General features: G+C 42.4%; 1 protein-coding gene across 1 annotated transcript in view; it reads right to left on the reverse strand.

Moving 5' to 3' along the window:
• Positions 1 to 16344, reverse strand: part of KIAA0368 (KIAA0368 ortholog) — a 91245-nt gene that overhangs the window by 53859 nt on the left and 21042 nt on the right. The window contains 11 exon segments of the mRNA XM_015421423.1: positions 46 to 126; positions 2129 to 2252; positions 4905 to 5008; positions 6999 to 7121; positions 7207 to 7273; positions 8044 to 8093; positions 9981 to 10059; positions 11415 to 11500; positions 11839 to 11958; positions 13785 to 13866; positions 15321 to 15460. Coding sequence (XP_015276909.1) covers positions 46 to 126; positions 2129 to 2252; positions 4905 to 5008; positions 6999 to 7121; positions 7207 to 7273; positions 8044 to 8093; positions 9981 to 10059; positions 11415 to 11500; positions 11839 to 11958; positions 13785 to 13866; positions 15321 to 15460 — 1056 coding nt within the window.

The following is a 16344-nucleotide window of genomic DNA, read 5'->3' on the forward strand; positions in this document are numbered from 1 at the left end:
CCTGCTCAGGGTTGACTTCCCTCAAGCTGAGCCAATAACACGTACCTCTCCAAAAGTAGCCGGGTTGAAAGGCATGACCGTAGTCCCCGTCATATATTTAGCTGGAGTTTTCATTCTGTGAGAGGCCTAAGGAAAAAAACAGTAACAAATCTGACAGAACTGCCATTTGCCGACAACCTCAATTACACAAAAATACACCCTAATCCTACTGCAATTAAAAAGGAGCAGCTAGTTGGAAAACTGCCAAGTAAGGAACAGTTGGGAGAGCAAACCGGGTCTGGAGAGGGGCCAAAAACCACTGAGAACTTCAATGGATTCAAGGAAGCAAATAATCCTTCCCACATGTAAGAAACTCTCATTATCCTCACAGCATTTTGCTGAAGTAGGGAACCATCAGCCCTCCACCAATGGAGGACTGTTTAAATACCCTTCATGTTCTGGCCTGACTTAAAGCAGAAAGAATTTAGGCCTGTCCTTAAGCAATTCGCTTTCAGACCTTGCACAGCTAAAAATCTATGCTCACAGTTTACACAGGAAGTAAAAGGAAGAGTTTGGAATACTATTTTATCTTTCATGCTATAGTCAAGTCAAGTCAAGTCAGCCTTTATTGGCATAAATTATCAGAACCATGTATACATTTTAAAACCAGTTGAAAGCACATATATAAAAATTCTAAAAGAACCTTTGGCGCCTTTCATGCTATATATAGCCTAGATTCTTCTCCTTGTGCTGTTTCATATATTTCCTTCCCTCTAATAACAAGGCCTGTGCAATAGGAACAGAAAGGTTTGAAGAGCCAGAGCGGCAAATGCTCACGCAGCTGATGCCAAGCGAGTCTGCTCGCCTATTTCATGTAGGTTTTGTGCCTTCTAATGACTTTCCTACAATACATATTTATCCTATCTTACAGTTCTGGCTTATTGCAAGTTGTTCTCCTTAGCCCATTTTAACACCTGTAAGCAGAGAACTGGTAGATTTAGGAGAATCCCGTGTCAGCAGAGGTTATGTCCCTGTGGAGCTGACTGTTGAATCCGTTACAGTTTTGTCATCCCGCAAGATGTCTGCTGAGCAAAGAGCAATATGGATACCTATCCAGCCTGTTCTGTGGATTACCATCTGTTAAACCTCCTTTCAGCATCTGACAACTACCGGAACAGTGGCAAAAGTCATCTCATGGGCACTAAAACATCATGACCAAGTCTTTGAGTGGGTTCTATGCCTTACAAAATACAACCACAGTAGCATGGAGCCAGTCCCATGGACTTCCCAGGGAACAGATTCCCATAGCATGATGCCGCAGCCAGAATAATCCTCCTCTCTGAAGATTCCAGTCAAATTTCAGAACAGAAGGCGCTGAGAAGATTTTTAAATGCCAGGAGACGGTTCAGGGAAAGGGCAATGCAGATACAGAGCTGGGAAATTCATAGTACAATCCAAAGAACACTTTCCTCGAAGTAAGCCCTATTGGACAGCAATGTTCCCTCTAAGCTGAGTTAGTGTGAGCTAGCTCACAGTTTTTTAACCTCCGGCTCACACTTTTTTGTCTTAGCTCAGGAAGGATGGCTCCGGAGCAAACTAATTTATACAGTAGCCAGATTGCTCGCTCACAACTTTAATGCCAGTAGCTCACAAAGTAGAATTTTTGCTCACAAGACCACAGCTTAGAGGGAACATTGGTGGACAGAACTCAACAGGATTCTGAGTAGGCCCACTAAGGATGGTACTGTAAAACAACCAGGACCCAAGATCAAAATGGCTCTTTTTCGGGAAGCAATGCAAATAATCAAAGATGAGTCAGTGCCCAAAGGAGAAAAAGAGAGATATAAAACTACACATTAATGTATCCTGCCAAGATAGTCCTGAGACCAGTACCTTTCCCAGAAAATATATAATCATTACTTAATATCTTCATCTGTCAAACTTGTGTTCTACTATTCTGAAAGACTGCCAAGGCAGTCTCCCATCTAGGTAGCTTACAGGACCAGACCTGAATGGCCTGAAGATTAGAACTGAGTCAAGAGCCGCCAGACCATCTCTTTGTGAGATCAGGGATATATACACTGTTATGACTAGACACAACATGGACTCAACCACAGTCAGGGTTAGAATTTAAGATAACATTCTGTACCTTCTCTTGAATATACTGGACCATTTCTGGGAAGGAAGGCATCTGTTTACCAGCACTTTCCTTTTCATTTTTACCAGGAAACGTTCTCAGTGCACGCTGGGCCTCTCCATGCACCTCTTCACGTCTTTCAGGAGTAAAATAAATGGAGTACATGTGCACACATAGACAGAAAATATCACTCCAACCCTACCACCCACTTGCCCTGTAATCCATTTACAGAGTGGAAGGACTACAATTTTGTACCACGATACGTGGGATTAATACACTTTTGTAGCAAGATATATTTCTAGACCAGCATTTCCTAGGGAAAGCTTTTCACCTTTTCTCACAGTATTAGAATTTGGGATAACCCAATTAAAATTGGCTGGAAGGAGATCCAAAAAAAGATAGAAAGTACTTCATTTGGCTGGAAGGAGATCCAAAAAAAGATACATGAAAGTACTTCCTCACACAACACATGGAATTCACTGCATACAGCATGCAGTGTTGGACACCTCCTTAGATTGGCCAGATTAACAGACTATACCTATCAGTGGCTATTAGCCAATGGAATCAAACAGAATCTCCATGTTCAGGGATAGTATACCTCTAAATACCAGAAGGAGGAGGGCTAACAGCAGGAGAGGACCTTGATGTCCTGTTTGTGTATTTCCCAGAATCATGGAATTGGACATCACTGGAAACAGGATGCTGGACTAGATGGACATGTGGTCTGATTAGTCTGACCCAGAAGGATTCTTATGTTTTCAGAAGGAAGGGGGTGGTGATGAGGAGTAAACTGCAGAAATTGACTTAAATGTGGGTCCCCCTTCTACTTGTAAATTGGGCAAACGGTACTCCATTTCTGGTTTCACAGGACCTTTTAAACTACTGCACTTCCATTTCAGAACAGAAAAAATAGTGTCTGGACTACAACATATCAACAAGAAGAGAGAACTCCTTACTTCCGTGCCACAATATTTCCCAAACTTTTTGCCAATCACCGTCTTCATGCCTGTTTTCTGTAAAACTCAGCTTTAGAATTCTGGTTCTCTAAATTTGACATTTTATCTCCTCCACAGCACCTCTTTTTAACAGCACCATTACCTGCTTGATCCCTTACCACCCATAAGGCCTTGCTTAAACCCTGCCACCCACCACCCAACTTCTTCTTCAGCTGCAACCAAGTTCAGCTTCACAATACTGCCATCCACCATTCATCCCGCATCTCTCCCAACTCTCCTCTTCGAGAGTTATCTACACACTCTAGATTGCTATATTCTAGTGGGTAGAGATTTGTTGTAGGTTTGATTTGCATTTCTAGGAATGAAAAAGATTCCCAGGTACTATATCAGTGGATCACCTGAATACTTTATAGGCATGTTTGCCGCATGAACAAATGAGTTCTCAACATGGCATACGTTTGGCTATGCCAGCAGAACATTGTAGGACAGGCACTGCAGTTAACACAGTTTGCCCCAAAGCAAGGTCTTCTGGTGCTCAGTCCAGACATCACACCAAAGTCATGGTTTAATGAAACTGACACTGGTTCGTTGACTGTCCAAACACAGGTCACCCCACTGACTCTAGTTAGTTCGGATACTTCAAACCGGAATCTTGTCTATTTGCCATAGTTTTGCAAGATATACAAACACAGGCATTTTGGCTTAATGCTGGCTGGTTTCCCAACTCTATTTCTCATGCTGCATGAGCAAGAAATGACTGGCAAGAACCAAACAAAACTAAAGGCTCCCTCCCCTTTCACCTCCTCTCGCTGGCAGTCTCCCTGCCCAGGCTGTCATGTGCTAGCTGTCCTGGCAACACCCTCATTTTTCTCCTATTAAAAGTCCAGGAAGCTGGCACAATCCTTCTTTACCCATAATAAAGGAAATAGAGCAGCACCAAATGGAGCCTTGGATGTTTAACCATTTATGCTCCTACAACTAAGGAGGAGGAAGAGGAAGAAGAAAAAGGAGGAGGAGGCAGAAGAAAAGGAAGAGGCAATTGGATTTACACCCCGCCCTTCACTACCCAAAGGAGTCACAGAGCAGCTTACAATCCCTTCCCCTCCCCCTCCCCACAACAGACATCCTGTGAGGTAGATGGAGCTGAGACAGCTCTGAGAGAACTGCTGAGACAGCTCTGAGAGAACTGCTCTTGAGAGAACAGCTCTGGAAGAACTTGTGACTGACCCAAGGTCACACCAGCAGCTGCATGTGGAGGAGTGGGGAATCAAACCCAGTTCTCCCAGATTAGAATCTGCACTCTTAACCACGACACCATGAAGACATTTGGTCTTCATGCTTTATAGGTCCCTCGTCGAGATTTTGCTTGTCAGGATATTCCTGGTACATAGGCTGGTGAGTGGTGTTTGTGGGAAGGGGGGGCGGGGAGCCAGTTATGGAACATGAGAAATATATGGAAGTTGTGGAAGCAGAGGAGAGGTGTGATAAGGAGGAGAGGTTTCTGCAGGGGAAGTGCAGGAAAAGTCAAAGACAACGTAACCAGGGTCAGTCAAGGAGAACCAGGATGAAATGACTGTCTGCAGGCCAAATCCTGGCTTCATAAGCCATCCATGGTTAAAATAAGCCGTAACTTTGTGTGATGCCCAAGCCAAGGCTTAAAGACACAATGCTGCACAATTATAAAAATCATTTTCCCCCTCCCCAACTTCACTTTGCCCCGCTGTGTCCTTAAATGGCTAGCAAAGTCATGCCTCTATCATTACTGTAGCAATACTACAATCGTGTTCTAAATCCAGTCCATAATGCAACGTTAAACACCTTCTGAAACTTACGGATCTCCTGCTGCTAAAAGCAGCAAGTATCTTGAAGGGATGTGATCGGGAGGGAACACTGTGCTGGCAAATTTTACAGCCACCTGACGCACTTGGACTTGAGGCTTAAAAATAAAAACACGGAAGAAATTATCACGTACACATCAAAGCTGTTTTAAACACAGGCACTGGCATGAAATAAACACAGAAGAAGCCCTTAAAATAGAAAAGGCAGCTGCAGGAAACATGCGCTGTTTATAATTGGATAGGCTAAGCAGAGCTGCTTTCAGATCCTTAGCAGGAATCAGCGATCCCTCTTACCAGTAGAACTTGCCATCTCTTTCGCTGCTCCTGCTCCTTTCTGCTTCTTTCCCAGCAAATTTTAAAGTGGCAAGTGACAGCCACAGGATCACCAGTGACAGGTGGACAGCCAAACCAATCGTAGCCAGAGTTGCCATCACATCACTGTTGCCACTACAAAATCCTTAAGTAATTTGTATTTCAATGCTTTATTCTGTTTCCAGTGTTATTATTTGAAAAAATAGAAGTGCCAGTTCACTTTGACAAGAAGTGGTAGGTACAACCTTTAATTTCCCCTCACATAACAATGGAACACACTCTCCAAATACACGGAAACGTTAAAAAACAGCAGAGATAAGAGTTATAGGAGTTCTACAAGTTGAGCAGAAGGTCACTCAGGAGGGACTGGTCACTCTCCAAGCCATTAAAAGTAGCTCTCCACCTCTCCTCCACTGCTGCTGTAATCACTTTCTTATCCTTCCTTTAAAGCTACACAGCAGCTTCTTTCCTCTTTCTCTTTCATACCACATGCACACATCATTGCTCTGGATTGGGAAATGACAGCACCACCACTCTTTCCCATCTGCCTCTCATCCTCTTCCTTCACACCTGCATCCATGCACCCTTGCTCTGGACAGGAAAGGAGGATGCTATTGATGCTTCCCCCCGCATCAAAGCTCCCAGTGGCCTCTTCCAGGGAAAACATAAAGGTAGCTGTGTATTTTTTCCCCTGCAGGACAATTTGTGATGGTGGTGGTTTGGTTTGGAGGAGGAGGAAGAGGAGGAGGAGATTGGATTTATACTCTGCCGTTCACTACCCAAAGGAGTCTCAGAGTGGCTTACAAACTCCTTTCCCTTCCCCTCCCCACAACAGACACCCTGCGAGGTAGGCAGGGATGAGAGAGCGCTTTCAAGAACTGCTCTTTTTCAAGGACAGCTGTGCCAGAGCTTGTGACTGACCCAAGGTCACATCAGCAAGTACAAGTGGAGGAGTGGGGAATCAAACCTGGTTCTCCCAGATTAGAGTCCGCGCACTTAACCACTACACCAAACTGGCTCTCCACCAAACTAGTACTCCAGAGCACAGGAAAGGTGTCCCCACCTGAGCACCACAGACCTGCACTGGAAAGATATGATTTTTGTACAAGTTGCCATTTTGTGACTCACACTACCTACTGAGCCACCACTTTGTGACTGGAAATCCCCCAAGGCTCTTGAAAAAAGTTAAGCAGCTCCCTGGAACATAAACTTTGTCCTTCCTCATAACAAGTGATGTTTAAACCTATCTGCATACATGATGAATATACTATGGAGACACAACTAAGTATGGATAATATGGACTCCTTCAGTGTTCCTTCTTTTAGAGAAGAAGAGATTGGATTTATACCCAGCCCTTCACTTGGAGTCTCAGAACAGTTTACAATCTCCTTCCCTTCCTTTCCCCACCATCAGACACCCTGTGAGGTAGGTGGGGCTGAGGGAGCTCTTGAGAGAACTGCTCTTGAGAGAACAACTCTGAGAGAACTTTGACTGACCCAAGGTCACCCTGCTGGCTGCACGTTAAGGAGTGGGGAATCAAACCCATTTTTCCAGATTAGAGTCCGCCCCTCTTAACCACTACACCAAACTGGCTCTCCAGTTTTAAATTTTAAATACTCTATTAAGCAGAACATTTACAAATACACCTTTAATGGTACAGCGCATTAGAATGGGAGAAAAACAGATTCCATTAACAAAAGCATGACTTCATGGAGGGAACCGATGTGTTTTAAAAAGAAGAAGAAACCAAGTCCTCATGTTACTCTGTAGACATACCTTAATTAGGTTTGAGGCCACAAGTGCCTCCATGAGAGTACGCGGTGCTCCTTCCAAACTGGTGTAAGCCCCAACCATCATGGACAGGGCTTCCTGAATGGCCAGTCTGGTATCAGGATCTTCCTGGAATAGTACACGTATGTTAGTATCTTGCATCCATCCATCCCTTCAAACAGGCCACTTTCCTGATCCCCCCCAAATCACTCACCTTAGAGAGTGCTTCAAAAAACTGCTGGACTAGAGCAAGGTCCTTTGTGAATAGTTGAGGTATTCGGCTAAAATGAAACAAGTTGGCATTTAAAAGAACAGCTACATATCTGAGAGTGTTGAAAATTAGTTCGCCTCTCTATAAAATACAGTTATTCATTATTTAACATTTAGATAGTTCTTGAGCATGCAAATTTTGATGAACGTCCCTGCGCAGCAGCCCAGAATTACCCCCATATCGCACGTGGAAGACTCAGGCTGAGAGGCAGGGTAAGCTCATGAGAGGCATGAAATTTGAATTCTGTGCTTCGCACTCAGTCTCTCAGCCACTATGCTTCATTAGCGTTCAAATAAGGTGCTTAATTTCAGACATAAATCATCAGAGGCTGGTAAATTCAGCATACTCAACCTAGATCTAAATTACTTGCCTTCACCAGAGGGAGGCAACACAATCAAATATACACCAAAGGCAGCCAAAACCAGAAAATGATGCATGGAGGTCAATCTGATAGTTTTTTGAAGGTTAAAAACCTATACACATTAAGCATGCCGCCACTGGCTACATTCTGATATTGCTTAGTTGGCAAGGTTTATAAACTATATGGAGAACAAACCACTTTTTAAATGCGATGCCCATTTTTAAACAGATTACACCTAGCATCCAAATAACCCCCAACAAATTTAAATTAACAGCTCTAAAGCTGTCGAAAGCTCGTATCTTCTCTACATGCTGTGCATTATTACACCATTTGGTGTGCTAAAGGAACTTGCTTGCCTCCTGACAAATTGCTTTGAAAGAAATCAACCAACATCTCATTAGTTTAAATGCATGTCTTACCTAGAGAGTTTTCCAACAGCTGAATAGGCCATTGATAGCAGTTTGGGGTCCTTGAAGTACAGAAAACAAGATCAGCAAAAAGTGTCATGAGAGTGAGAGAAAAAGATTACCTATTCATGTGTCCTCACTTATTCCTGACAATTTTGTTCTTCTATCTTCCCTCCTGTATTTTTTTCTAATATAACATGTTTCAGGGACACACGGGTTCCAAAAATACAGTAATCATCTCCTAAAGCACACCACTTTGAAAGTGAGAACAGATGTGTTCATGTTCTTCATGGAGAGATGGGGGGGGGGGGAATCACAGCATATGGCCATAAAACTACTGCTCGCTTTTTAAATTTTATTTGTCAAGAAACGAAAGCAAAAGAGACTTGGCAAGCATGAAACCAGAGACAAGTTCAGAAACTTGCGCATCGCCTTATGACGGCAGCTTGAGGGAACAAAGAGCTTCAAGCAGCGTTTTGCAGCAACATTCCAAAGCTTTGAATGAACACTGCAGTTCTCTGCAGCAAGTTGGAACTATGGCAAACAGCAGACACCTAGCAAGGGATACACGAAATCAGTGTACGAATGTGATTATTCTCCTGGATTATCATAAACCAGGAAGTAATTCAGGCGCTTGCATGGGCCACCCGAACTGAAGAGGTAATAGGCGACTCTTGAAAAATCTCTAAGGGAATAAGAGGGGACACGCTTGTTCCAGGATTTTGGGTTGGGGAAATACATAGGAACTGGGCCATCTCCCATGATTTACCTCCAAACATACTGCGATCTTAATATATTAATTTATGGGATAAGAGAAAAGGAACTGCAACTGAGACAAATCTTTAAGGAAGAAACAATTCTTTGCTTATCCTGCCCCTTCATCACAGAACAAGTCATGGGGTAAAGGGCAGTTAACTTAATATTCACTTTAAACACGTGTTGATTTTCACCTTGGGCGACAATGTAGTCTGCCTGACTGCTGTACATACTATGGGGGAGTAAGATTATGCCTTCCCATTGTGTCCAGCAGTCACGCCATCCCACCTTCAAAAGCTCCAGAAATCCATGCATGGGTACAAGATATGAATAGGACATATTCATATAAAGTTCAGCATACACAGAACCGAGGACATAACTGATATCTCAGAGCTAATCTGGAAACTGAATGCACAATGTGTGCCCATGTCGACTGGAAAACTGCTTGTGCTAATGCATGGGAGAGGAGAGGAAAGACACACTCCCACAGTGAAACTAGGGTTGCCAAGTCCTCTTTGCTCCCTGGCAGGGGGTGGGAGGGAGCTCTCTGGGAGTGCAGGGGGGCGGGGCGACATCACCATGCATGACATCCCCAGCATGATGACATGACGCGGAAGTGTCATCATCATTCTGGGGACACTGCACAGTGATGCTCTAGGATTGCGGGCATAACGCTATGGTGACCATAGAGTTTCCCCCAAAATACTAGAGCATTGCTGTGCGCCCTCCCCCCCGCGTGATGATGTCACTTCCGTGTGATGTTATCATACTGGGGATATTGTGATTGCGGCCCGCCAAATCGAGGGATCCCTCACTCCCACCTGGGGGCTGGCAACCCTAAGTGAAACTCTTTGCGAATTGCATCTATAGACATTACACATGGGTGAGAGCCATCCAGTTTATAGGAGCAGAAGACAATATAGCTTTCAATGGAAGTTAGGTGCAGGCAATTATGTACAGGATAGCAGAAGAGGTGCCCTTGACAGGCCATTTGGAAAGCTTAGAAGACAAGCATCAAGGTTTTAAAGACATATTATCTTTATTGGTATTAGATACTACAAGTTCAATAGTTCTCTGGAAGTAAATATAAAATGAGTTCCCAGACATGAAAAAAGGCATGCATGTCTACAAGTTTCCAATTTATAAATTTCCCAACAATTACCATCATTCTTTATAAGGTCCTTTGAACTCACCTCTTTATATTCATTAATAAGTTTTGTCAGCCCATTCAGAAGCATTGGGCCTAGTGGTTTTATCTTACTGTCTGGGCAACTGAAACACAATATATGAAAGAGTAAGGATTTTTATTCAAAATTATGCACTATTTAGCCCCTTCCTTATATACGTATTATTTGGCATGGCTTGTATGTTATTGGGAAGGGAGGGGTTCCCCTCTTCCCCACAGCATCCTGGTACTTTCATGCATCCCTTTGGTCTTCCTTTTCTACAGATCTTCCCCAATCCTGCTTTACCACAATCTTTTCAAAAACACTGCAACAAAGCCAGGCTGGCACCCGTCTGAGTAGCAAAGTCCAGATTTCCCTACTAGTACCTAGCAGCTCCTGGAACAACAGTCTGTTCTTCACTAAATCTTGCTGTCTTTTCTGAACCACCCATATAAAGTTTTCCAAAGCAACTGATTTAGTATGCTACTCTACACAAAGCCATTGATTATCTTTATATCTAAAGCCCGTGTAATGCCAAATTAGCTGTGCCCCATTATTAACTAAACATGAATTAGGAAGAGCAACACTCCCATATTGTTTCTTTTCTGCAACATTAGTGACTTTACTCTAGGTTTACAATAGGGGTTTCAGGTTGACTTACCCCGCCAGCAGGGGTCTCCCGATGTCCTTCCGGGAGACTGGAAGTGATGTTGGACATTTTCAGGCCTACTTCCGGTCAGGGGTGACACTCTGGTTTTTGGGCAAAACTCTATGGTAAATCCAACTTACTATAGAGTTTTGCCCAAAAACCAGAGCGTCACCCCCCCCCAAAAAAAACCCGGAAGTGGGCCTGAAACTGGAAGTAGGCCCCCAAAAGGACAGTTGGGGGTGGGATTTCCCCCTGCCAGCCAGCTGGCCAGTGGCGGGCAAGAGCCTGAGGAAGTGGGGGTTCCCCCATTCCAACAGGGGGCTGGCAACCCTAGTTCATCCCATATAAAATTGATTAATTTCTGCCAGCTAAGTATGGACCATCTAGGGACTGAAAATGGAATCTCATTAAATGAAAGATATCATTTAGATACTAAATTCATATTGACAGCTGACAACAAGGACAACTTTAGATTATTTCATCAACCTAGATCACCTTTTATTTTTTTTCTGTCACAGGAACATAGTTATCCAAAAAGAAATCATTCAGGGCTTTTCTAAAATATATTCCTAAACAATTTTATCTTTCATTCACTTATCTTTCATTCATCTCATATTAAGTTTTCCTAAATTTAAAAGGAAAACCTTGTAATTATTTTTCCTGACGGCACAATGTTAGTTGAAAACATTTTTTAAGAAAAAGGGGGGGGGGAAACCTTAGCTAGCTTATTGTCATATGTTATCCACTGTTAATTACATAACCATTGTTTGACAACTAACATTTGATGCCATAAATAATAGTCAGTTACTTACATTACACAGATATGATGTACAAACTGAAGAGACAGAGTTCTCAGTTTTGCATTGGTGTTTGCACCAAAAAGTCCATCATAAACCACCTAGCAGGGGAAAAAAGCTCATCAAAAATAATCAATATTATTTCAGGTTCTTATCCAGAAGTGCCATAATTGATACTACAATACACATAATTGTGAGATTAAGGTTGATAGACTGCATACAGGTTTCTCACAGCATTAACTCTATCCCAGATCCATTCAACAGATTCAGTACCTTTGCCATGGTACAGTAGCTAAAATGCTCTCTTGAACAAATACAACGCTATTTGAGACTGCATAACCTATGCTAGTCCCAAGTATCACCATGAGATGAATGCAGAGAGCTCAGAATTTGGTTCTGAGAAGCTGATAACTACCATTATTCTGAATGAAGAAACTACCTGAATATTTGCAGGAAACGTTTCTGCAGCTTGTCTGGAACGCAGAAGATGAGGGACAATCTTTAACTTAACCCGCGTGCTAACTGGATCACGTTTCAGTTCTGGTTTCAAAACAGCTCCCTGGAATAAGCAAACAGGGGGTTATGGTAAAATATGGAAGAACTATTCACCAGGTACCTTAGCAGAATTCTACCCACGTAGAAGCAAAAAACTAACTTAAAATGCACCATATTTGACTAGAATTCTGGGTCTTTAAGGAGATGCCTTAAAGCAGAAATAACTACACAACAGATAAAAGAGATGTCAGCATGAAATAAGATATAGCTTATTTTATCCATAATAAAGTACAGGTTTGGGCTTCTGCTGTCATTAATAACTTGAAGCTGTTTTATCTGTATGTATGCATACACACTCATGTTCACAAATTCAGTTGTTTTACTAACTGGATATCATATGATGATTTATGTATCTGTAACATTTAAATCCCACCTCTCTACAGAGCTATATTCAAGGCTACTTACAACATTAATAAAATAAAATATAATAAAACCAATATAGTCACCAGTAAAACAAAACACAGCTTAAAATTTAGAGCCAGTAATTTGTTTATTTATTTTATTTCTTGGAATTTCTATTCCACCCAGGGTTGCCAGGCTCGACCTGGGGTACGTATGGGGACTTTGGGGGTGGAGTAGGATGTGACATCACTTTTGTCGTCACGTCACTTCCGGGTGACATGCGTGTGGCGCGTGCGCTCCAGATGCCGGACGGGAGTCCCCCGCTCTGGAGGAATCTACACTTGGCAACCCTAAATCAGATGCTTGGTCCATCAAGGCTAGTACTGTGAACTCAGACTGGTAGCAGTTCTACTGCCTGGTCCTTTTAACTGGGGATGCCAGGGATTGAACCTGGTACCTTCTGCATGCCAAGCAGAGGTTTTTCCATTGAGCCACAGCCCTTCCACAGGTGCGACATGTATTTCCTGTCTTGCACATGCTAGTAATTGGGCTACAGGTTTTTGTACCAACTGAAGTATTCACACCAATTAGTCTCAGCTGGTCAGCTTTTCCTCAGTAGTCCCAATATTGTGTTTGCGTTTAGGGCAGGGGAGGCCAATGCAATCAGACATCCATCGCCTCAACCAAAGGCCTGGTGGAACAGCTCTATTTTGCAGGCCCTGCAGAATTGTAATAAATCCCACAGGGCCCTGATCTCAATTGGAAGCATGTTCCACCAGGCTGGAGCCAGAGCTGGAAAATAGCCTGGAAGTGAACAGCTATTATAACAGTGGAACTGAACATCAGTAGTTTGTTTATAGGCTATGTACCAAATCCTTATACATGCCCCATTGCAGAAGGATATCAGGTTGCTAAGTTCATTAGCAACCAAAAGATGTGACAAATTCTTAATAAGAACTGCTGTGATGTTAGCCTTCGTCCTGTAGTGATGGAATGGCACTTCACTTACTTGCATCAAAGATCTTAAATTAAGACACACCTTTACTGCAGGCACCTGACTGACCTTTAAGTTGAGACTAATGCTAACAGTTAGCATGATCTTTATCCTTAGTCAGGAACTTTCACCTTGACATCTCTCACCTACAACAATGCCTACCCAAACAAATCTGGCCTATGGGAAGAACAGAGCAAACTGGCCATCCAAACATGAATGGTTGCTACTGGGAGGAGCAAGAAAGTCAAGGTCCCCCTGTAGTTAAAATTATTTTCCCTCTGTAACCTGGAAATGGAGAAGAAGAAAGAAGGGGAGCAAGAGTCGCAGGTAACTCTGAGAACCACAGCTGGACAAGATCCAATATTACAGCAAGCCAAAGAACAAAGCCAAGAACTGTCAGACAGACAGACAGACAGACAGAATATATGTCTTAGCACAAAAGACAACTTCATATAAATCAAAAAGGAATGCAGAGGAAAGGAAGCAAGCCTTACCTCCTTGGTTTTTAGTGGTATGTCTCCGAGGTACACTTTGTACAGCTTGCTGATGATGGTTGGATTATTCCAGTCAATTAAACTAAATGCCATTTAAAAAGAAACACATATGGTAAGGTCATAGAACTAATTACTTTAAATGACTGTGAGTAAAGCCAGTTAGTAGCCAGTGCAGCATTGCTTTCTTTCACGCTCTAAATCTCAGTAATTCAGTAAATTCGCATATGCATTAATTAAATAGATAACTCTTGGGCTCAGTTCAGATACCACACAAAATCTTGGTTTGATTAAAATGTCTGTGGTTAATCCTGATTCATCTATTATGATAAATCAGCTATTATTGTTTTTCTGTTCTTGCGCTGCAGTCCTAAAGCAGAATTACATCATTCAATATCCATCGAAGTCAATGGCCTTAGAAGGGTGTAACTCTGCTAAGGATGGCACTGTCAGTAAAGTGGCAGAAGAGAGCACTATAGACAGTGTCCGGGACACAAACGGTAGTGTACGTCTACGCACACTTTGGGCATGCATTTCTCCAGCCACAGCCCCAAAGGCTGTTAAGCAAATATTTGTCAAAACTCTCGCTGGGCCTGCCCAAACCTTTGGATGCACTGCGCATAACTCTTTAGGCCTGGCCTATGCACTTCATATGCTCAGATATACAACTATTCATTCTAATCATACATTAAGAGTCCCGTTGTAATGTGCTGCTTATGCCATTTATGTTTTTCCTTCTGAATGTGTTTATTATTCATCAGCGTTAACAGCATCATACTCTTAAGAGGGCTAGCGAACAAGGCAGGATCCCATGAGTTGAACTGACATTTGTTTGAATGCTATAATATTTAAAGTGTTCCTCAACATAAACAAAAAGTACAGTTCTTCAAAATGTTGCAGTTGACACACTGCAATACTTAACTCATTTACAAATACTTGAGGTTTTTCTAAACTGTGAAACCCCCACAATCATCTCAGGCTAATAGCAGAATAAAAAAATGACAGCAGAGTCAAAAGAGGTTCTTCATCTATTATGATAAATTAAGGTTTGGAAAATTTGGGCAACACAGATCAACATGTAATAAAATTCCAAAAGCGGTGCCAGATATCACATTACTTCTTTGAGCAGAAGTGGTTGTGCGTTTTGCCCGTCCTACGATTACATGGCTATTGAAAGGGCCTTCACAGTGTTGGTGGAAAGGGGAAAATGCCTGTTCTAGTATTATTATTCTCTTTAGTCTAGTGGAAAAAGCAGGTTTCTGCTAGGGCTTCAGATGCAGAAGGTTGCCCCATCTCCATCCATGGTAACTTAAAAGAAACACAAGCACACCTTCTATTACGACACAGGGAAACAGAAACTACTAAAGTGGTGGGAAATAAGGAGACGGATCATATACATGCGCTAATAATGCATATCCAATGCATGACACTGCAACAAATGAAGAACACACAAGTAAGGAGAGAAGGTTTTTCAAAATTCATCCATCTTTTCAATTTTAAAAACAACCTATTCAAAGTTTTAAAGTTAAAAGTCATTACCTTTGCTTGCTTTTGAGTTCAAGATCCGCTGCAGTTGCTACACTGTGTCGCGTGTCACTGGATGCAATGACCAGGTGTATGACGGCTTCAAGTTCAGGCACCTGCTCTGCTTCAATGAACTTCACAATGCCCAGTTTACACTGCCCAGCAATGCAGAAAGGAGTAGGAAAGTCAGTCAGCCCATTCAAGGGACAAGGTCTAAAAGTGATATCAACTGAGATCAAGACTTTTTCTTAGAATCAAGAGTTGCTACGGCTGGACAGTAAAAGATGCCAAAGACAATAGGGAACCCTTAGCGTACAAGTATAGCCACAAACAACACCCACTAAGGGAAGACAACTCACACTATATATGATCAAAATTGTATATTACATCATTAAAGTACAAGGATGGATTAGTGGTCATAACCCAATAGAATGTATAAACACATATCTAACAGATTGCTCATAATTAGGCATTATTTACAAAAAGAACTTGTTCAAAAACCAACAGTAGGCACCTCTGTAATTCCATACACGAATAGTGTCCTTAGGCCTCAAAACAGAAAGTAACTGTGGCAGAAGACACCCACTGTGGAAAGAAAAACAGCTGTATGTCTCTCCCACGTATAAATCAAGATGTTTCAATGATCTTCAACAGCGGCTGGCAAAACGGAACCCAATTTCCAAAATAACATAGGCACAGTTCAATAACCACTAACCCATCCTTGTACTTTAATGAATGTAATATACAATGTTGATCATACATAGTTGTGAATTGTTGATGGTCTTCCCTTAGTGGGTGTTATTTGTGAACAGGAAAAGATAGCTGGATGTGCTACAGCGGTAAAAGGGCAAATCATCCACAAGTCCTTCCTCAGAAAGAACACTATTGCCGGCAGTGCAAGTGTCGCTAGAGCTAGGTTTGTAACTACCAACATGGCTCTCTGCACTCCCCCCACCCCCAAATACTCATGTGTGCAAGACAGGGCTTGCCCCCACCACCACCACCACTTTGTTCTTTCTTTGCCCTTCCAAGTATTTTC

Source organism: Gekko japonicus, unplaced genomic scaffold (genome assembly GCF_001447785.1).
Source record: "Gekko japonicus isolate JY-2015 unplaced genomic scaffold, Gekko_japonicus_V1.1 scaffold740, whole genome shotgun sequence".
In the NCBI taxonomy this organism is placed as follows: Eukaryota; Metazoa; Chordata; class Lepidosauria; order Squamata; family Gekkonidae; genus Gekko; species Gekko japonicus.